At 37.6% G+C, this 23522-nt stretch overlaps 1 protein-coding gene across 5 annotated transcripts; it reads left to right on the top strand.

The window, feature by feature from the left end:
- Positions 1 to 1836: 1836 nt before the first annotated feature.
- LOC122874951 (solute carrier organic anion transporter family member 1C1-like) lies at positions 1837 to 23341 on the top strand. Of its 5 annotated transcripts, none has more exons than XM_044193543.1 (15): positions 1837 to 2158; positions 8884 to 9054; positions 13183 to 13324; positions 14395 to 14527; positions 14761 to 14852; positions 15375 to 15521; positions 16458 to 16556; positions 17068 to 17316; positions 17794 to 17958; positions 18872 to 19067; positions 19309 to 19474; positions 19716 to 19900; positions 20602 to 20666; positions 21047 to 21164; positions 21881 to 23341. In XM_044193543.1, the coding sequence occupies exons 2-15, from the start codon at positions 8959 to 8961 to the stop codon at positions 22104 to 22106; spliced, it is 2079 nt and encodes a 692-aa protein (XP_044049478.1). In that variant the 5' UTR covers positions 1837 to 2158; positions 8884 to 8958; the 3' UTR covers positions 22107 to 23341. The 5 variants fall into 5 exon arrangements, with proteins under 5 accessions (XP_044049478.1, XP_044049477.1, XP_044049479.1 ...); XM_044193542.1 differs by lacking the exon at positions 1837 to 2158 and adding an exon at positions 3851 to 6346; XM_044193544.1 differs by lacking the exons at positions 1837 to 2158; positions 8884 to 9054 and adding an exon at positions 3851 to 6346.
- Positions 23342 to 23522: the final 181 nt, after the last annotated feature.

Raw genomic sequence — 23522 nt, 5'->3', positions numbered from 1 at the left:
CTCATACTGTACCACTGCTCTCTTCCATAATCTCATTTCTTTGAACTGATCTCAAAAAGCTAAACAGCACACATGTCAACCTGTAGATAGGACGTGATAGAGCAATTACATTGTAAGATACAGGTGTAGAACATCATGTCCTTGTAGCCTTTTGGATCCTGCATTTGCATACTCTATTACCACACAATGTTCCCAGTTGTAGTGAATAGCGCACTACATCCATAATGGCCTGTTAACTGCTGCCCTGACTCTGCTACAGTGTGGAGGGGGGAGGAGCTACTGCAGCTTAGACTACACAAGTTGAAAATAATTGGTTGACCCACTGATTAGAAAGAAATTAGACAGAGAATAACTTATCCTAAATCCTATATCAGGCCAAACTTGTCAGAAGCCACTGAATCAGAACAACTTGATCATGTGTTGCCTCACTCATTGTATCTTATACACAAAATGCCTGCTGTTTTCTGTATGTTGCCTGCAATTCATCCCTAATGAGCTATAACCATCCTCACAGACACAATGGATACATTTTATTCAGCTTTTGAAAAACATGATGACATATCACCAATGTTGTATAGGCAATCTATTCAATAGAACACAGACACCTTAACTAAAGTGGTATGGAATGAGAAAAAGCACTTTTTCTTTCTATCATTCATTGGAATGATGTAACTTCCACTTCTAGTTTCCATTTCAAGCTTCCAGGTTGTACAATTTATAATTTATATATACAGTATACAGTGTATGTGAGAGCGCAGTGTGTTTGTGTCTATGTCTATTTGAATTCTAACATTGGCCCCTCTAATGTGACTCTGCCTGTCTAGTAGAGGGGGGTACTGCTTAGTAGAGGTGGAGAAATAATGAAGGGTAAAGTGATGCAGTAAGTAGTTCTTCAATTCTTCTCAGATACTCAGATGGAATTGTTATTCGCAGAAGGTCCTATAACATATTTCTCCTTGCGCTTCCTCTTTGATCTGCCAGCAGCTTAGCCTGCAGATCAGAGATCCTCACTGGCAACAGTAGTAGAGAATTTATCACACAACGCCTCTCATCTTTAAAGGTGATGGGATTCTGTTCACAGTGTGTGTTGGTGATCTCATTTCTTTTAGAGTGGACTATGTATGCATTTTGCCCCCCAGTGAAACCAGTTTGAAGTCAATACTTGCATTTGGGCTGATACAATATATCAGTTTTGATAGTGTATTTTTCATGTTTTAGTTGGTTTTATTTGATTGTCATACTTATTCACACATGTAACATAATTGTAACCATGGGAACCAAACAAGCTTTACAATTATGTAAAAAAAAATGAGATGAGTATTTTTATATAGTTGACACATGATTAAGTAATTGCTTTCTTCTCACTAGTACCATGCACTTACCACATGTACTAATACTTACACAAGGAAGAATATATCCGAATACACAGTATTTGTGAAAGTAAAATAATTAATTCTCTTGCAGGTTGATGCTCCATTTTGTACAATATACATATATGCTGTACAGTAAAGACATTTTAAAACTACAAAAACTCTTTTAGATATACATTATTTATTTTTACCATTTTGTAATTTAGACACTATACTGTAGCTTCAATATTGCCAGACTTACTGGAAGTGCCTATATTGGTATTATGTATCATACAATGAATATATTTGAAGATCATTAGAAGTTGTCACAAACTGAACCATGTGGATGTTGTAATGTGAATACATTGAATTACAAGACTATAATTTCTGTGGTATCCCTGTGTCTGAGGTGAGTTTATTTTTCATCTTTTGATCTATATTTAGAATCTGTGCTTCATCAAGACCATATTTGTGCTTGAACAAAGTTTAAGTCTTGAACCTAGACTTAAAGTTTTATCCATTTCCTCATCATTTTTATTTATGTGCAATTCTCAAATGTTTGGCTATGTTGAATTGGTTAGGAGCAATAATATAGAAAATAATATGTTTTACAATTGCAGGGAAGTATTTATAACACAAAATGACAGACAGTTGTGAATTGTTCCCTCTTTAGAGTGAAGCTAAAGGAAGTACACACAAATTCTTGTATGTTGTTTGATAGACAGCCAGTTGTAGCAGATGACAGGTGAAGAACTCCAAGATAGGGACTAACAGGGAGACCAAGACATGGAAAGACCCTGGTCAAAAAGGTAAGGATTATCAACTCATGTCCTATACATAAACATGACTATTTAGTATAGAATTAAATCTATTTTATAAATAAATTCCAGTGTAGGTTGATTAGCACTGTATAGTTTAATTGTTTGTTTGTTTTTTCTGCATTGATCAACTTAATTTTCATCAAACGCTTGCCATGGTTTCCAAACTTGACATGATATTTTCTGGTGAAAATATATCACTACACAAGTAGGTTAAACACTACTGAAGTGAGTAAACAGAAATAAAGTTTTAAATAACTTTATTTAATACTGCTGGTATCGCCAACTATATATCTGGCATCCTTGAAAAAAAAAGAATACACTGCCAACATCCTTTAGAGGTCTGCTAAGCCCTGTGTAGACCTTTAACGCAATATGTTTTTGCTTTAGCATGCTATTGGTGCTGCCTCGTGTCACAAAAAATATTTTTATATTCCCTTATTTTTTTAAAGACGTCAGATGTTTATTTCATGGAACCTTTGAGAAAAGAAAAACAAATAACATCCAAACCAAATAACATCAACATAACTGTTTCACCTATATTACCTTATTGTGTTTACCATTATTTTATATTTCAATGTATGATATGTGTGACTGTGTGTACATCAGTGGTGGAAGAAATATTCAGATCTTTTACTTTAGTAAAAGTAGCAACCATAATGTAAAACTGCGATACAAGATCTTACTGAAGTAAATGTACTGAAGTTTTATCAGCAAAATGTACTTTAAAGTATCAAAAGTAAAAGTACGTGTTAGCAGCAGAATGCCCCCTGTCAGTTTTCTATTGTATAATATTTAATTAGGCTACTATATTACTATTGATATTAATGTTCTAGCTGGAGATAATAAGCTAATTTAAACTACTTTTGACATTTTGACAGCTTGTTCTAGATTGTTCTTAAGTACGGTACTTGAGTAAATGTACACTTAGTTACTTTCCATCGCTGGTGCACATTTATTTGTTGTCTTACAAAACGAGCAATAGAATAAGTTACTTCCGGCTGCCATCTTTGTTTAGTTTAATGGTCAAATCACAACTAGGAAAATAAGTCAAAAATCTTTTTTATTGTTCAGCAAAGGAATGTTTTTCAATTCACCAAAAAGTGGTAAGTCAGGGTTTGGCTTGTAATTGCTCTTCAGAAAAAGCATGTAACTCCATGATGTTGTTACATGAGAGGCACAAACTGGGGGTGGGAGATATTGTTTTTATCAAGCTAACAGTATACTTGTCCGTCTGCCTGTCTGCATATTCATGTAACATCAGCTGATATGTGGATAGCTATTTAGGCTAATATAAAGCTACAGGCACAAACAAATAGATATAGATACTTACAAAAACACCTGTCTCAGATCCCGGTTGAGGACCATTTGTGGTGGAAACTAGCAGCTGCCTTTTCTGACCATTCAGATCTATCGACATGTGACAGTTTTAACCATTCTGCCTTGATGCCAGCTTCAAATGAAAGTTTGTTCAGGGACCAAAGACAGATTATTTACACGTCAGATGATATGTTACTACTACTGTGAGAGGACTGTCTACCATCAGAGATTTTGCCATATCGTTGGTACCGTGGTAGCTATCACTTCATCTCTAGGTTTACTGTATTAGACCATTGCGTACGGTGGCCCTGAGGGTCAAAACACAGCTACATTTCAGAAAACACAAAGACATTTCAGATTATGAAAAAGGTGGGACAACACTTCTTGTTTGTGCCTGGACAGAACCCAAGTCCCTGGCGACAGTTCAATGTCATTTCCAAGGACATTCATATGATGTAATTATTGACGTGCTTTCAACATATCATAACATCAAAATGTTCCGTGGAACCCTGAAAGCATGCTTGAAAGAATCTGGACTGAGGAGATGGAGGAGGAAATTGACTAGTCAAGGCACAGCTTTTTCAATAAAGCCAAAGGCCTAAACGATTGGCCAGTTTGCCATCTAAGGGACTTCCGTGTAGCTGACCATTCTAGTTAACTTTAACACATGCCCAGAGCGTCATCAGTTGCCTGACAGCGAAACAACCAATCACAGCAGCGTAGAGTTTAGAGCTCTCCGGCTGATCAAATCTAGCACCAACCCACCTTAACACATCCATTGAATAAACTCTGAATTGACTTTGGTTCTGTCCAATCAAGTGTTGTCCCACCCTTTTCATAATCTGAAATGTCGTTGTGTTTTGTGAAATGTTGTTGTGTTTTGACCCTCAGGGCCACCGTAATTGTGGGCCATGTTGAAGATCAAAAGTCAGGACTACTTTATGCAAATATTTGATTTGGAATGAAGTACCTTAATTTGTTATCTATTGAATTTGCCAGCTTTGCCAAAAACATACATTTCTGTCTGGTTATTTTATCCAAGAAAAGTTTCTCAATTGATTTTCTGGAAAATGTATCAGTATTCCAATCTAAAATTACATGTAGAATGACAGATAATTTTATTGTTTTTTTCCCACTCCTAATCACAATATAAGAATAAAAAATTGTTCTGTGGCTCCAGCTCAAATTTTACTATCCAGTACAGTAGTAGATTCTCATTTATTTTAAAATATGGATGTAGTTTAGCACCTTAGCCAATTCTGTATCTCACTTTGAGTGCTTAATAGGTTTTGTTAACCTAGCCCTGAAGCCACAGAGAGACGTGTGGGCATGTTCATAACAAGTGGGTCTGCTGTGTATAGACCAGTTATCCCCATAGCAACAGAGAAACTTGAGAAATGAGATCTGACCTCCTGGTGTGTCAGTAGGCTCAATGGGGGAATTATGACCTTATCTAACTATGCATTTTTATTAGGGGGCGAAGCATTAAAGGTGCATTGGTACCCTCTTGTTTTTGTAAGCTCTTTTAAATGTTTTTTTTTCTTTCTTTTATGAAAATTGTCACTTTGGGGTGAGTTGAGTACAATTTGTAAACCAATACAACAATCCATTTTAACAGCACCAGTAATGCACCCTTTCATTTATTTACTTATTTATTTACTTCTTTCCATTATTTTCTTGGGTCAAGTTCAGTTAATAGTCTAATTAGTTTTCAGGCACTGAACTCCATTTTGAAACCTGACTGAATCTTCACTATTTGCCAGCCTATTTTTTGTGCCTTTATGACTCATTTTAATGAAGCTGACTGCAGTTAGATGATACTGGTTCAGTCAAACTTTGGATTTACTGGTTGAGGGTGCATTTCAGACTACACTGCTTTCCACCAAGCAAAGTTTTGTGACTCGTTAAAAAGTGAATAAAGGCGGGCATCATTTTGTGTCAGTCCCATTTATCCTATTTTACCATGAATATTAGTCCGTTTAAGAAAGAGCATGGGACTCACTGTATTCAAAGGAACACAGGTTTATAGCTACGAATGAGCAAGACATTTTAAATGAAAATCTACTGCATTATTACAGCATCTGCATTATTTAGAATAACTGACTTGCTCATGGTTCATAATGACTATTAAGACTTATAGTGAGTGAATGGTTTAAAGCCACCTATGCACTCCATTTAACTGTAACAAAGGTGGCAGTGAAGACAAACATGAAGTGGACCACATCTCAGAATTCATCAGGATATGTACTCATTGTGTGTGCCAGCAATCTGCACTATATGGTTTTACTTAGCATATTTGTTATTATCTGAGCCATCCTTGAAAGCTGTAAACATCACAAAATATTAGGAGGCAGAGGGGAATAATTTATCCATGCATGTTGTTTGAGCAAAATGCTGGGGAAAGCAGGTCTACAGTACTTCTGGCAAGTGAATGCCACAGCATGCAGCAGGTCTAATAGATAAATTATGAAATGTGTAAATCTCAATCATGGCTTGGTGTTGTGGCTTTACCGACACACTGCATAATGTTTGCAACAGCAATTCACCGGTTACAGCTTGTTAGAGCTCAGTGAAAAGGTGGGATATGGTATGGCAAGTAGTTTTCGCAGCTCTTTTTGACGCATCACGTGTGATTCACTGTGAACACGGTGCTCAGTGTGCACACTGCCGTTGCCAGTGAAACACATCGCTGTCCGTTGCCGAGGAACATGTACAGTATGAGTGGGTGACTTGATTAGAAGAGGGTCATTTTATGCGGCTGACGCGTTTTGTGGAACAGGATTCTAATTGCCTCCATTTGTATTTTAAAATAAGAAGTTAGAGACGTCGTGAAGGGAAAGGGTTGAAGCCCCGAGTTGGGTAAGTAACGTGGCGTTCTTTTTAGTGAAGATTCTCAGTCATTAAAAATGCGGATATTGTTTCCTTGACATTTTGTATATTTTCAAGGCTAGAATTTAGTGAAGTTGCAGCGATATGATAATTGCAGATTCAAGTGAGAGACTGAAAATAAGTTTCAGTGTCTGTAGCATCAACTCTCACCGGTGCAGTGCACACAGCTGTCCGTGGAAACAGCAGGGGACGTGCAGAATCCAGAGAAAGCTTTTTCTGGTTTCTCAATATGCATTGATTAATTAACCTGAGTGCACGTGGTATCACCACTGAATATTACCTACAATTCTCCTTGAACTCGTAAAACACCGAGAAAAAAAAAAGACATGTCTTGTCCAAATCCCACAGAGACACTGGAGAGAAGGCAGTATAATTTTGCATAGGGAAGGCAGCCCATTAACAACCTCTCCTGGAGCAAACCCCTCAGTCAGATACAAGCTTCAAAACAAACTGATGAAAGTAGCTTGTGAAATAATTGTGGGACACAATTTAGAAGATTGCTAACAAAAGAAGTCATCATGGTATGGCTCTTCTTTCTATATGTATCCCTAATTGGTAGGCCAATTTCAGTTTTATTTAGATTAATATTTTAAATGTTGTTAAATGGGATATTACTATGGCATAAAAAAAGAAGCAATTACAAAAAAAGAAGCACTGGCCAAATTCAGCAGAATGTCTGAAGCAAACCTGGCTAACTTTCTCATAATTTCCCAATAATTTACTGTCCAGTCATACCACTGTAATCATTAGTGAATTCATACTTTGTTTTTCTTTGCACATTTTTCTGTCACTCATCATTGAGTTCTATCATTCCACCATCACCATTTCTAAAAAACTCTTAGTATCATCACTGATACTGAAGAGATTATTCTAACCATTAGATGAACATTTTATACAATTACTCATCTCTTCAGAATGATATGGTGCCTCTGGTATTTGTTTGTTGTCTAGACCTGAAGGAAAGAAAAATGTCCTTGTAGCTTCTTCAGGTTGTTGTTGATGATGACAGATGATCATGATTTTCCTGGATGTTAAACATACTGCATGTGCATTTAAACCTGTTTTTCTTGTATGTCTAGAATATTTCAGGCATAGGAATAGTTGGTAACTTCATTGAGTTTTTCTATAAGCTCTGATCTTCAAAGAGATTCTTCACACTTTGATGCATTTTGTCTTTCTGATTGTTTTAAGACTAAACAGTTTACCAAATCTATTTTTTACTGCCATCATGTTTTCACTGCACACTTGATTATTCTGAAAATATTTTCCTGTTTTCTTCTTTCTTCTTCCTTTACTGTGTGCTATCACTTTTTCTTTGTCACTTGGCTTCTACAAGATCAGTTGTAATCAGTTTCCTCTCTAGTATGAAATAGCCCATTTAATGTATTTACTGAGCTAACCATTGGCTTGTTAAGTCTGCTTATTTATATTTGTTTTCTCTTTTGAAAACTACAACTGTTGTATTTAACATGCTTGAATAAGGTGAGATTTGACTCATTCATTCTAGATATTTCTTTACCGGCTTATTGCCATACCAGGGTTACAGGGTTTTTTGTCCAGGGAAATTTACTACTTACAGTAAGGAATTTCGATTGCCATGCTTACAGTAAAGAGAGCTAATGAGCACAGCTAATAAAACAAACTATATACTGACCTTGTCAGTGGAGTTAATCAGTTTAGGTTTATGATCAGTGCACCAGTGTTTCACAGGTTACATGTCTGCAGAATCCTTTTAGGCCTTTCAGGATATCTCAAATTTGGGAAATGTTGCCCCACAAACAGAATCTCAGCAGGACTGTCCAGATTCTCAGTCTTTTTCTTACATGCTGTGGTTCAAACAATTCATTAGCACAGGTCAATGTCACGTTAAAGGAATCCTCAGTCATTTTGGAAAACACACGATTGTTGCCTATGTCATTTTCATATTGGTGAAGGAAATGTAAAAAGGAAGATTGAAAGCAGTGGGAAATGGCTTACAGCTAACTGTAGCTTGTAGCAAATGAGGAAAAATGTGACTTCCAACAGCTGCAAAATGCTCTTTATTTACACGTTCAACAGCTATCATGCTAGTTACTAGTACAGCCAAGAATCACCTGGGTTTGACATTGCGCAAAACCAGCAACTTCATGAAGAGGACAAGACTTCTTAGTGGTCAGTAGTACGGTAAAAAGCTGCAATTCTCAAGATAACTGCATTGTATAATATTTTAAATACACAAGATACAGTGTGCATATGACATCGTTGGAGTTGATGGAAGGCTCCTTGATGGAGCTAGGACAGCCATTTCTCCTTCCTTCTTCCTTCTCTGTTTTAAGCTAGGCTACACACATCTTGGACATACAATATCTGTTGTGAGATGAAATTGTTGTTTAACCTTATTTTAGTCCAAGGAACATTCTATTCCTAATACATAGGCCTATTGGGACGTGCTGTCTTAGATGAGTACAATCATTTTTGTTAAGCAAATTGGGCTTGACAGACTTCTGAATCTGAATTCCTTACAACAGGTGTGAGTGAGGACAGCCATAATAAATCATCTAAAGAGAAACCACAGCTCAGGCAAGGTACAGTAGGAGGCTGCCATGAAGAAAATGGACAACACAGCCACAGGCAGCTGGACGCTAGACAACAACCCTACCTCCTCAGCAGTGAAGAACTCCTGCTACCCCAATCTAAAGGTACTGTGAATGAACTCCCCCCTGACAAGCCCTTGGTTTGACCTTTAGTCAAACCATATATCATTTGTGACAGTTCCTAAATATAACATAACACAATGTTGGGATTTACAATGGTTAAAAGGGGGCACCCACTTGTGTAGGTGTGATCAATTAATTATGGCTATCAGAATTATCAAAGATAATAATAAATAAATAAAGTCCTCAGGGACTCCACCAGAAATGGTAGCCAGTTAATTGATTGAGTCTCATAAAATACACTAAACTATCAATTTAGAACTCAGATGAATAATTAAATTAATAACTATAGCCGAAATTACCATTGATAGCTAGTAGGTTGAAGCATTTGGAGTTCAACATAGAAGAGGTTGGCAAATTACTCACTCTTGTGCAACATTATACACAAGCACCAGCATAATTATACACAAGCATTTATTTAAAAGATAAACAAAGCAAAAACACACAATGTGAAGACTAAATATACTAGACTATAGAACAAAGAGTGCGTGTGCATATGTGTGTGTGTGTGTGTTTGCGTGCGCAGGCCTGGGTGCACGTCAAAAGGAATGTGTGTATGTTTCTTTGTTCTGCCTCCGTATGTCTCACATGCATGAGCATGAGCCCACGTGGTCAGAAACAAAGGAATATGTGAAGTGGGAGCTTTAAAGTTACTCTCCGCCGGGTCTGGTTGTCTTTAAGGGCCAAACTAGAGGTGCATGTGTATGATCTGTTTAGGATAACGGTGCTAAGTTAAAAGGAGTTAGTTGGAGGAAGCCGGTCGCTCTACCTGTGGTTGTCCTTACAGAGTTAATAGCTCGGCGTTAACTTGCTTCGTGCTTCTTAAAATTAGCTTGCAGGCTTTGTGCAATAGCCGTTGGTGCTAAACTTTATTGCAGAGATCTAACAGGCCCTCGCAGCGCTGTGGTAGATCGGGAGACTTTGGTTCTGCTGCGTGTTTCTGCTCCAACCAGATTACATGGCGAAGCCAGGAGGAGAGAGTTCAGGTGGGTGTCTGCTGGTGAGCATGCCACACTGAGAGGGAGACAGCCACGGCTGTCTGCTGCAGTGAAGGATTCCAGGAGAAAGAGGAAGAACAAATGATCGCTGACCTTTATATTGACCTCCGGGTCAAAGGTGAGACTGGCTAATGCTGCGTTCACTGGCTCTCAGGATTGTGGGACAAAAGAGAATGCAGAGAATGTTTCCTAACAAAAGATCAGTTAACAATCACCCAAATTAATGAATTCATCTGTGGAGTCCCAACAACAATCTGTGAACTGAGATGCACGTCTTGAATTCAGGTTTAAGTGTGTTGTACGCCGGTTCAGTCAAAACTTATATTATATGTCTTGCCTAATGGTATGATGAAAAATGTGGCCATGAACTCCTTTGTTTTCATGTTTTGTGTAAAGACAGTACAAAACTACCAACATTTCAGAAGAGGAGGAAAAAAAACAACATAAGTTACACAGGCCAATGGGGACATTATGTACCAGAGAACATGTTTTAAGTGTTTCAGCCTGAAAGGAGAGGGCCCACATGTCTGTCATTTTTAAAATCATCTGACTGGCTGAGAGGGGAAACATAAATATCTCTCCAGTGACTGGGATCACATGTACATAGTGCAGAGAGTGCATGTGTTGGTGAATGCACCCTCTTGTGTGTGTGTGTGTTTCATGTATGTGGAGAATATCTAAAATCTATAGCTGTAGGCTTATCTGCTGTACTGTGATATCTGCAGCCAGATCATTTAGAGAGCAAATTTCTTATAAAATAAACTAAATAAACCCACTTTAGGCATTCTCTGTGTATGTTGAAGTAAATCCATGAATGTGTGAACACCCACTGAGTTGAATGTGCTGCATGTTTCTGGTAGGCCTAGTTAATGATGGTGAAGGTGTTGAGTGCAGCAGCTCTCTGTGCCCTTTGGACAGGGTATTAAGTCGCTGGAAAGAATTCCTTAGACAAAGTTTGTGCTTCAGTAAAAGAGATCAGAACGGAGGGTCTGTACCTCTTTATTGGATTACGAAGGACAATGGACAATAATTAAAAAGCTGCTTAGTGAAATACTTGGGCAACTGCAAGCAACAATAATAAGGAATTCCAGTCATGCTGCCTTTTTGTCCATGTGCGTTTTCCTTCTGTGTGTGGCAATCCTACAATGAACCCCTCAGTGTGGTGCTTTTGATACAACATTCACTTGTTAATCTACAGAAAGGGTTTTTGTCGGCTTGTAGCACATCAGTGTTGCTAATAATCACAGCAGCCTAATGTGGGCTAAACAAACATGTAGGATCATGTTTGTTTAGCCCACATTAGTATTGTTCTGCAAATATTGTGAGATAAAGTGACATACTAGTTTTGATTCTTGAAAAGATGTTCAATCTCACTGGTTCTATTTCCAATGCATGCACCATGTGGACTTTATATCCATTTTTTTTGTGTCCGTAACTGCAGCTGATTTTCACCTGTTATAGAGTCGTTCACTATTCAGTATCAGGGGACATTACAGTAAAGATGTAAAAATACTGTAATGCTATAAAGTACTTATTACCAGTATTTTAAAGTAATTTCATTTGTACCTGTTAATACAGCATATGAGGACCACCAGACCGAAACATCAACGTTTTGTACTTCGAATTAGCTTTAATCCATGATAGTGGATCAATTGATCGACAAAAAATAGTTCAGCAACAATTCTGATAATCAATTAATCAATTTAGTTAATAAGCAAATATGCCCACAAGTCACTGGCTCCAGCTTCTCAAAGGTAATTATGTTTGCAGGTTTTTTCATGTTCTGTGATAGCAAGTTGTACATCTTTGGGCTTTGGACTCTTGGTCAGACAAATGAAGATGAATATGTCAATGCGGGCTCAGGAAACTTGTGACAGGCATTTGTCACTATTTGCACACTAAATGCACAACATTTTGTAGACCAAACAATTATTACAGATTATTTTATTAGTTTAAAAATGTTCATGAATTTGCACTTGAGTATGTTCGTAACATACCTCATAGATACATTAAAGACAGAGCACTCAGGTCCTCTGATCCTCTGGCCTTCTAGACCAGAACAGAAATTGTGATCATGGTTTACTGGGCACATTGCATAGCACTGAAATGTACATGATGGGCTTTATACTGTAAATAGATTAAGCTTAATCATACCATTTATCGTTAACCATGATATGGCAATCGTTTTGTATATTATGTATTCAGTATTGATCTTTTGAAACTCATCTGTGAATTGTATCTGTGAAAGTTTTTTTTTTACCTTTTGGAACACATTTTGAGATTTTGGAGAACCAACAATGATATATCTTTAAAATAGGTTAATAATGATAATACCATTATTGTCAAAACCAGTGATATGTGAATTTATAGTTGCTTTCAAATGACATTGGAACAGATTCAGTTAACTGAATTTGTGAAAAGCAAGAGTATGCATGTGTGTGTTGGCCGGAGGCGCGAGTGTCTCTTCCGAGGGCTATTTTCATCCCTAAGAGTGCAGTGATTACCTCTCACCTGTTTCCTATTATGCTGCATGTCGGCTGGTCTGTCAGCTCCTACTGCAGTGGATGTGTCTGTGTTCCAGTGGGATTGGCTTCTCTAATGTTACCTTTGTTACTGACTGTCAGTGTCCACAGATGGCTTTGCAAAAGGAGGAGGGAGCTCAATACACTGTCTGGCCTTAACAGCACATTGCCAGCTTTCCTTTCACAAAGGTGTATCTGCACTGCAAGTTCAAGTTATACGTACACACACTCTCACTCAGAGAAATACACATCACAAACGAGTGCTTAGTTATATGTACTTTTACTTCATTGTTTTGTTTTATTTATTAAATCTATATATTCTCTTTTCAGTCCGTCCTTTAGAATTCGACTTTCTTACATTTCATGTTTCCTCCGCTTACTGATTTGTGGTTAACTTTGAGTTGTAAAAATAAATGTTTGAACTACAGTTTTTTAACTGCACTACCTCTAATACTAATTCTAGCAATATTTTTAATATGATAAAAATAATAATAATACAGGTTGATATATTCTTTTGAAATGAATTCTGAGAAGCACTTCAGAACCACTTTATTTCACACATTGTTCTGTCTTCTCTCTCTGTATCTCTTTAGATGTTCCTTGCAGCCTTGTCCTTTGCCTACTTTGCCAAGGCTTTATCTGGTAGCTACATGAAGAGCACAATTACACAACTAGAAAGGCGATTTGACATCCCCAGTTATCTGATTGGCATCATAGATGGGAGCTTTGAAATAGGTGAGTTTCTCAATTCCATTTTGTCCATGTGTCTCTCTATTTCCTGGCTATTCGTGCACATGTTTTGAAGCATTTAGATGCTAATGCAAGTAAGCCAAGAATATGTCCTCAGCATGTCAGCAAGCTAGCCATTATAGCATAAATACATCCCCTTTGAGCTTTGAATAGTCACTTGTTGAATACGTAATTGACTCTTAATGAGTGAAAAATCTTTTGAAGCTGCAGCATGTATGCTTGGAATAGAGGGAATAGTCTGTGCAGTTGCACAGCAGACTGGGGACACTGAGTGAAGAATATGTAATACTGCGTGTGTATCCCTCAGATAAATAGGAATATTCACACTGACTTTGATCAAAACCAACACAGTTCTCTGGTAGGGCTGTTGATACTGTAAATGATATACAGGCTGTGGAGTCATGAGACACATCTGTCTCTTACATTTTGTGAAAACCCAGTTTGCAGTGACTGAGATACTGTGTGTGAGATCCAGGCATGTAAACTAATATTATAGAGCCCCCCTTAGTCTAGTCAATGTCATTTTTTTTAAAATGACCTTATAGAGCAAAGACATACAACACTCCAAGTGTTTGCAGGATACAGACCAGTGTCATGATGGAGGACAAATACATTTCATGAAAAAGCTGTGGACTGTTTTCTAATACATCCAAGGTTAAAGCAAGGTGTATGTGCGGTATGGCTGTCTGAATGTAAAGACTAGTTCCCCCTGTATGTATATCCCTTGAAGGTAGCAATCCTGCTGCTTGACAACTTACAGTACTGTGCAATACAGTAACCTTCACCTCACAGACATATCCAGCCATGGTGTTACTCCAAAGGCAAAGATAGATCAGAATCAAGGTTTACAAGACATCCCATCTGTCAACATGTATCATTTAGATTTTTTAAAATCATTTAGTTGTTCTTAGATTTTGGTATTCTGAAGAACTTTTCTTGTATGTATAGAAACTGCCTGAAGAAGAATACTAATTGAAATTCTGTCAACAGTAGGTCTCATATTTAATGCCTTTGACTCATCTCCATCTCCTTTTCTGATCATCTCAACCATGTAGGGAATTTGTTGGTTATTGCCTTTGTGAGCTATTTTGGTGCCAAACTCCACCGACCCAAGATCATAGCAATCGGATGTATCTTGATGTCTTTTGGGACCTTCTTGATCGCCATGCCTCATTTCATCATTGGCCGGTAGGCAAAGTGTCTTGTTTGTATGCATGCATTGCAGTTCACAAATTCCATTCATGTATTTCTTTGATTTAAGTCTTCGAGCACAAAAAACACAGTATAGTGACAGTATTTCTTGCACTTTGAAAATGTACTCTCTGATGTATGTATTTGTGCTTCACATTGTGAGTATCTAACGATACCTGATGCTTTTTCCCTCCCCTTGTTTAACAGTCACATTGGTATTTTGTACGCAGCTATAAGATCGAAACATCAGTCAGATCTTCAGTGAATTCAACCAATAACCTCTCTCCATGTCCAGCAAGCTCACCTGAGTCCACCAGGCCAGGTGACAGACCCTCTATACTGCCCTCTAGAGTTAATATTAGGAGTAGAATACTTACTGTGCTTAGCCAGAAAAACACATTGCTTATTTCTTTATTGACAATTTGTGAATATGGTCAATTATTTTTGCCAATACTTTTTTCTGTATTGTTTTTTCTGTCTTGGGACCATCGTGTGTTACTGGTGTTATCAAAGAAGTGTTTTTTTTTTTTACATCAGAGGACATTGCCAGACAGCCAATAGAATTTAGACAATTACAGTAAATTAGTTGACTTTGACGTCTGTGATTTACATGACATTGTTGGAGTTGTCCTGATGTGATGTGGTACACCAACACCAGCTGTCTCATCAGGGTTAATAAGAATAATAGAATAATAATAAGACTGTAGTAATATAGAATATAGAAAGATATACATGCATGGATTAAATTCATTGTAATTTTTTGGAACAAGTAAAAAAAATGTTCATGTTTGGTCAGGCTTTGAAAATTCTCATTTAATTGTTCCTATTTCATTTTGATCTGTAGACTGTGAGCGAGAGTCCAGTGTTTCAATGTGGACCTATTTGTTTCTGGGAAATGTCCTGCGTGGGATTGGAGAGACTCCAGTACAGCCTTTGGGAATTTCCTATATTGATGATTATGCACAGTCCGAGAATGCTGCACTCTATATTGGTAATGCACCTCACTCACTGTCTATGTTAATAGCTTTGGACAGTACCAAGATTAAGGTCACTTCATTTTCAATGTAATTATCAGGACGTGTATTTGTATAGTTGAATAAAATGGTTTTGTATCCAGGCGACCAAAAAAGATTATTATTTTCTGAATGTTTTATTCAGACCTCAGTACCTATTATCGAGATAATATCTATTGTTCTTAACATACAGTATTATACAACATAGTATATTACAAACTATATATTAAAAAAAAAAAAAAAAAAACCCAACATAGTGTTGTTACTCATGAATCTCTGGTTGGGATAACGTCTGGATCAGCAATGTCTATTTTGTTTATTTCATAAATTATATCCTGGTTTTCCTTCCAATTTTTTCCCCTCAGGCAGAGTAACAGTCAATTTAAACCTCACCTCACGTGTGTACAATAAAAAAATTCTAATTTCTTCTTTTAGAATCTAAAACAAAATAGTACAATGTGATACAATGGTGGCAATGTGAATGACTCATGCAAAGTAGCCTGTGACAGCTTTTGAGTATGTATGTATTGGCAGGTATATAGGATGTTCTGTTTTCTTTTAAAACCAGATGGGTTTATGACTTGTATATTTTATTTTGCTGCCTTTGTGAAGCACTTTGTAACATGGATTTTGAAAAGTGCTCTATAAATAAAGATTATTATTATTATTATTAATAAGGATTCATTGGGAGTTGGTGGATCTTGCCCCCTGACTACATATTTAATACATACAAGCTTTTGCTTAAAGAAAAAGTCTTAAATTGATTGTATTATATAATGGAATGTGTTACAGTAGCAAATACCAAATAGAAATATATCTTAACGATTAAATCATTGCTGAATTGAGCCCAAACATAGGTTTGTATGTAGGTATTGTGGTTAAATGAAGATACCTTTCTTTGTTGTATATTCTAGGTTGTGTCCAAACCATATCAGTTATTGGTCCTGTCTTTGGGTACCTGCTGGGGTCACTGTGTGCCAAGATCTACGTTGACATTGGCTATGTGGACATGGGTGAGTAAGCTGTCATCTGACAGATAAACTATGACTGATGTTGTGAAAAAATGTTGTGCTTAGTAAATTGTTGTTGCCGATTATCACTTCTTCACGCTGCAGAAATGCACTCACTCCTCTGAGGAGAGCTGGATTTGGAAATTGGTTGTTGTACATGACAATGTTAAAGCTGCACAAGACACAGCACTCCTGCCAAGAGGAAATGAATTAGGGCAGGGTACTGTGATACAGTATAATCTGACTGGGAAGCAAACACTTTGATGCTGTTGTAAACCTTTCTGTGTAACAAGTCAGGAGACATCTCCTCATGTTATGAAATGTTGCCTTTGAATATTTTCCACAGCCCTAAATTTTAAGTGTATGTAAAGCACTTTAAAACTGACTGTATATATATTGTAATTTATAAATAATGACTATAACTAAAAAGATTTATGAAAATGTAGTAAATGCGAAGCAAATACAAGAAAATGAATCCACATACTGTGCTGATAGGGTTCTTATCTCTTCGCAGAGACCGTGACTATTACCCCTGGTGATGCCCGCTGGGTGGGGGCATGGTGGCTGGGCTACCTCATCGCTGGTACCATCACCCTCATGTCTGCTGTTCCTTTCTGGTTCCTGCCTAAATCACTGCCCATGCCTGTGGATAAACACGATACCAGCTGCACGCCAGAGCAAACCAGGTTCATCAAAGATTCCCCAGCCATGGAGCACAAATTCAGACCCGAAGAGCCAGCTAATTTACATCAGATGGCCAAAGGTAAGATTACGATCACTCCACGTTGTAATGTTGGAAAAAAGAATATTGAGTATTGGCATCATAATCTGTATGCAGTCTATGGAACCTTGATGGGATGTTAAAACTGTCACTTTTGCTGCTATCAGTAGATATTCGCTTTTGTGACTACTTTCCAGAAGAGACCTTTATTGATTTACAGTATTCTCACATTTCTACCACAACAGCACGCAGATTTTTTATAAGAAGTTTATTTCTTCTTACGAATTTAAATTGACCTCAGTTCCATGAACAACTTTGTCGGCAGTTAATCCAATTATTCAAAAGTTGTGTCATTTTAAACATGTTTGTGGGTCTAGTTATGAACATTGTATGCTTGTTATAAATGCAGTAGTAATCTGTGAATTATGAAGATTAAGAAAAACACAAACATCATGCTCAGATGTGTTGAAAGAGGCAAAGGCTATGTTTTAAGTGGTATTCATAAACTTCCCCACACAGAATTTGTGCCGACAGTGAAGAGTCTCCTTGGAAATCCTGTGTACATCATCTATTTATGCGTGACCATCATTCAGTTCAACTCTCTCATCGGGATGGTCACCTACAAACCCAAATACATTGAACAACACTATGGCCAGTCAGCATCAAAAGCCAATTTCCTCATGGGTAAGCAGACTATTTTGATAATTCATAATATTTACCTAATTTGGATGTTTTTTGTCTGGTCATTTTGTCTTTGTAGATGAATTACAAGCTTGTTTAAAACCTGTGTAAAGAAAAGTATTTAAAGGTGGGGTATGCGATTCTATCAAATTGAGTGAATATCTCACTAGCTGTCTGTTCAGTGTGTGCACTGAAAAACAACTCCGGTGTTTGTGCACAGCCCACGGACATTCAGCTTACTTTCTAGTTTGCCAACATATGCTGTTGTTGTGACGTTAGCTATAGAAGCAGGAGAGTTGTGAGTATCGTTGTCTGGAGCTGCTGTGCTGGCTCTGGGAAACGTCTCGTCCTCTCTGGCTGTTAGCTTCACAGCAACTGTAGCAACAGTTTGCTAACCCACAACCAAGCTAATATTAATTACAGTACTTGCTGTGTCGTTGTTCGCTCTGTGTCATGGTATTTGTCATGATATTGGATTTCTCCAGAATCTCATATCTCACCTTTAAAGATGCAAAGTCATGTGGTCATCATAAGTCTTTCATGAGCATGCTTTTGATGATTTTTTTATGCTCCAACTCCCACATACCTCTTATGTAAACGCTGCAGCTTCAAAATTACACATGGATTAATGAGACCAATTATTAGGTCAACCTGATGGATTTGGAGACAGTGTAATAACATAGCTCTTTTCATCCACATAACAAAATGGGTGTTGGATGGTGAGAAATGCATTCTGTATCCTCTCAACCATCAAAAGTCATTTTCATCTTTCACAACATGACTTCAGTTCAGAGACTACTTTCATATGAATGAGCATTCTGACTTTGTTCCCTTTTGGGGAGTGATGTTGCTTGTTCACGCTGTTTCCTGATCCTCTACCTGTTTAAGAATCCATTGTATTCTGCGGTTTGGTTAGGAACAATCAACATCCCGGCTGTGGCCCTTGGGATGTTTTCTGGAGGGGTTGTCATGAAGAAGTACAAGCTGGGTATCACGGGAGCAGCAAAATTTGCCTTTGGTACCTCCCTGCTGGGCTACATCCTGTCGCTCTTTTTCTTAGCTATGGGCTGTGAGAACGCCAAGGTGGCAGGCATCACAGTTTCATATACCGGGTATGTGATGTCTGGATACATTTTCCTCATGTCTTAGTGGAATAGGTAACATTTAGAAGAAGGAGCTAGGTTTGGATTTTTGGATTTATAAAAATTCTACAATTTATCGTTACAGCTAACACACTTCCTAGAGTTCATTTTGTGTTTCTTTGTCTCTATTTTCATATTGGCTTCTTATTTGATCGGTTTTTCATATGAGCTATCCATAATATATGCATTTTCTTCATGTTGTCACATGCAGAGTGGAAGGCTTGTCCTATCAGGAACGGTCTCTCTTCTCTGACTGTAATTCGGGTTGCATGTGCTCAAGAAAGGAGTGGGATCCAGTATGTGGAGAGAACGGGATCACCTACGTGTCCCCGTGCTTGGCTGGATGCACATCCTCCACTGGCTCTGGCAGAAATACGGTTTGACACACACCACTGACTTCATGACACATCCATGTTTCTCAGTATAACTGTTGACTAACAACCACAGCATAATATTCAGGCTTAATTGCTGTGTTTCATTCATATCATGCAACAGTTTTTGCTGCTCCCCAGTATTACTGATGCCTACAGAGTAGCACATGACATTTCTGTTGTTATTATCTATATGCATGACTATTTACATTTTCATTAATAAACGAATTGTTTTCTTCTTTGTTAGTTGTTTGACAATTGCAGGTGTGTAGTGCTGGGTGATACCCAACCAGGCAACCTGACAGCCACTCTGGGCCAGTGTCCACGCAGAGACAGCTGTGACAAAATCTTTCCTTACTTCCTGGCTCTGTCTGTCCTCAGCTCCTTCATCATCTCTCTCGGGGGAACACCTGGCTTCGTGCTGCTTGTCAGGTCCATCGATACTCCCCCTTGTGGACTAAAATATTGGAATCACTAGACTCATTTCCCATGCAGCCTATTGTTGAAGCAATACATCATCTTGTCATTCTTGAACAGATTAAACTTCCTGCTGTCATCAGAAAAATGTGATCACTTCCATATGATACAGTATCATCAGTGGAGATATTTCATAAATAATTATAACTGTCAGAAATTTGAAGTTTGCATTAAAGCATTTTTGCACCTTAAAGAATCATTGTAATGCTCATTTGTAGTATTTTGTTACTCGTTTATTTGATATTCGTTTATTCGGATCCCCATTAGGTGCTACCAAGGTAACAACTATTCTTCCTGGGGTACACATAAAAACACAAAACATTAACACACAACATACAGTAACCATCCACACTTAATCACATATACCTCTAACCCAAAACCCAGATCCCCTCATACCCATGTAGTACCCTCCCAACTTCAAAATACTAATAATAAAGCGATCTAGTGTCAGTCTCTCAACCCACTAGTCCAGTTATGAATAGTCACATAACATCAGAAGAGATGAGACAACTTGACATAAAATAAAATAAAAATTAAGTAGAACAAAACAAAACATTAAAACGTCTTCCAATGCAAAAATTGTAAATCATTGTCCTTTAAGTGTTGTGAGGTTAAAAAGTTGAGTCTCCATTAACGCTGCCGTCTTGTTTCTGTAGGTGCATTAAGCCTGAGCTGAAATCTCTTGCTCTTGGAATCCACACGTTGGCCACTCGCACCCTCGGTGAGACCCACCTTTGGTATTCTGTTTGTTACTGTCTGCTTAGTGTGAATTTCAGGTGCACGTAAATCTCATAAGAGCTGATATTCAGCCTACTGTATATTGGAGTGAGCAGAATTACTGCAATAATGTGTAATGTGTATATGGAAACAAATCATTACTTGAAGCTCAGCATTAACTATGAAAATGTAAAGGATTCTATATAAATTGTTTTTGTCACCAAGTATTTTAGGCACCTATCATCCATTAAATAGCATTATTATAATCATTATAATAAGTACGACAATAACAATAATTATATTAAAGTTTCAAATGATGCAAATCTCATCTTGAACTTTATTTGCTCTTTGTTTGAAGTAACAAATTATTTAATTACACAACAGCTGGAATACCTGCCCCTATATACTTTGGAGCAATGATCGACACAACATGCCTCAAATGGGGATACAAGACGTGTGGAGGAAGAGGAGCGTGCAGAATCTATAACACATCGGCTTACAGGTAATTGGTTCTGTAGGCCTTTTGTTATAAAACTCTGCATATATAAATTAGGATGTCTTTTAAACTCAAGAGTTCACTTTGAAACAAGGCAAAACATCTATAACCATGCTAGCTGCCCTGTGAGGCTGTAATGGTTCTTAACAAAATTATTAGATAGATGAAAAATAGAGAGACGAATGTTACTATTCTTAGACTCTTACCACTAGTATAACATATAAGTTTGCCACAAGGGTGGTACCAGGAAGGAAGGCCATGTTGGCTTTATCCTAATTCAGAGGCTGCCACTCATGAAGGTGGGTCCTTTAAGGACCTGAAGGCTAACCTAAACCTTCCCTTCTGGCCCAAATGAGACCATTTAGCTGATAGCTCTACAAGTTATCTAAATAAGAGTAGAGGTGTAGTGTTAGTAGTAGAGGAACAAAAATGTGTTGTGCAAAAAAAGTGTTATATATACCAGCAATAACTCATTTTATTATGTAAAAGTTTCAGTAAAAGCATTGAAGGGAAACACGATTTAAACAACTTAAAAAGGGAAATGCTCAAATCCACTAGTGTTTTGTTATTGTAATGGACACCAACATTCATAGAACTAAAAGACTTGCATCCTGACTTGCAATGTGATTATAAAAACCTGAGACTGGAATTGTGACTTACCCTCAGTGACTTGACTCTGTTACAGTTTGTCCCCTAACAGTATTGCTTTCTTCTTTTTGCAGGATAGTGTACCTGGGTCTGACACTGGGCTTGAGGACAGTCTCCTTCTTTCTTTGTATTTCAGGCTTTGCTCTACTCAAAAGACATATTAAGAGGGAGGAGAAATATGCTCTGACCAATGGGAGTGCAGAGTTGGAGTCACTAAAGAAAGAAGAGAACAGCTCCATACACTGTGAGCAGTTTATACCGGCCTTGGACCGTAATCCTGACAGAGAGACTCGCTTGTGAGCATCAGCACAACATCTTCTCTTCTTACTCAGCTCCATGGAGCACCTCAGATGTTTAGAGGAACACACTGTGGACACTTTTCATAGCACACAAAGCATATATTTGCACAGGATTTGTGTAGATGTATGATATCTGAAATATGAGTCATTTTAAAAACAAAATATGATATTTCTGGAATGTATACATTTATGTGTTTGGGTTTTTCATGAATGGAAGACTTTTGTAGAAAAAATAATGTAATTGTGCTGTATTTTGTTCTTCGTTTTTAATGATTAAACTTTCTATTAAAAAATAGATTAAAAAATCTATTTTTGGATTCAACATATATTAGTGTGCCTGAATAAGATGGTTAAACACCATCAAGTCAGTCTTGTGTTCGTGGCTTTACTTTCAGTTCAGAAGAGATACGTACATTAAACAAGTCTGTAGACTGTTTCTGTGGCATATGTGGTGGAGGAACTGTGAAACACTGAGGCAAAATAAGTGTTTCATCCTGTGAATGAATGAGGTCAACAGGCAGATCAAAGAGGCAACACAGGAACAGCAGCCCTCTGAAAGATTATCCCGTTGGCATACAAATGGGAAACTAGCACTTCCTGTCCAGATGTAACAGAAAGCATTCCTTCAGTAAGATTACTTTTTCACTATGCTTTGTGGCGTTGACAATCAAACTTCTCTCAACCTTACTGTACTGTAGCAAGCTGAAACTGCTGTTTCTAAGGTCAAGAATGAAATGTCAAGCTCTACTTTTAAGTCAACATGGATGAGAAGAGGTGCTCAGAATCATGTAAAGTTTGAACATCTACGGTTCCATGACAGCTGAGCAAACTCAGTCTGCTAATGAGGATCATGTGATATGGTCGACTGCTCCAGATCACGTGTGTAAGTGGACCTTGTGTTGAGATTGTTTTGTCAGTCTGTCAATCTGCTATAAACACAATCTATTTGGGTTTTGCGGGACTGTCTTTTTAGTCATGATATACTTATACAGCCCTATATGCACCATATCACATCACAATACAACAATTCTAAAGCATAACACTGTTTGAGCTTGTGTATTTTGGCTTTTATAATGAGGCTTGTTACAAAACCTACCATATCTACCTGTGTGCCTCATTATGACGCTCACTGCATTTTGATTTCAACGTGTACATGTAATCCTATTTTGTGTCAGGGTGGTACCAGCCTATTCAGTGACTCCATGATTGATCTCAGCATGACAACGAGGAACACACTATCTGTGGTTTTGTTTGTTTATTTTTCATGCTCATGCCTTTGTCATATACCAACCAAACTGTCAACAAATTACAACATGTCAAGAATAGCCAGGCCAACTCAAAATCAGTTTAAGTTATATGTATTAAGGTTCGAAGGTAGATATACCATTCCAGGATGCTTAGTAAAGTTAAAAGGCAG

The sequence above is a fragment of the Siniperca chuatsi genome, linkage group LG4 (assembly GCF_020085105.1).
Source record: "Siniperca chuatsi isolate FFG_IHB_CAS linkage group LG4, ASM2008510v1, whole genome shotgun sequence".
NCBI lineage: Eukaryota > Metazoa > Chordata > Actinopteri > Centrarchiformes > Sinipercidae > Siniperca > Siniperca chuatsi.
This window is presented reverse-complemented; position numbering and strand designations above follow the sequence as displayed.

Excerpts from the sequence above, each read along its gene's own strand:
- LOC122874951 (XM_044193543.1), top strand. The coding sequence starts at position 8,959 with ATGAAGAAAATGGACAACACAGCCACAGGCAGCTGGACGCTAGACAAC. Across the intron at positions 14,528-14,760 it reads CCTCATTTCATCATTGGCCG|CTATAAGATCGAAACATCAG; the intron begins GTAGGCAAAGTG and ends TTTTGTACGCAG. Across the intron at positions 20,667-21,046 it reads GTTGGCCACTCGCACCCTCG|CTGGAATACCTGCCCCTATA; the intron begins GTGAGACCCACC and ends ATTACACAACAG.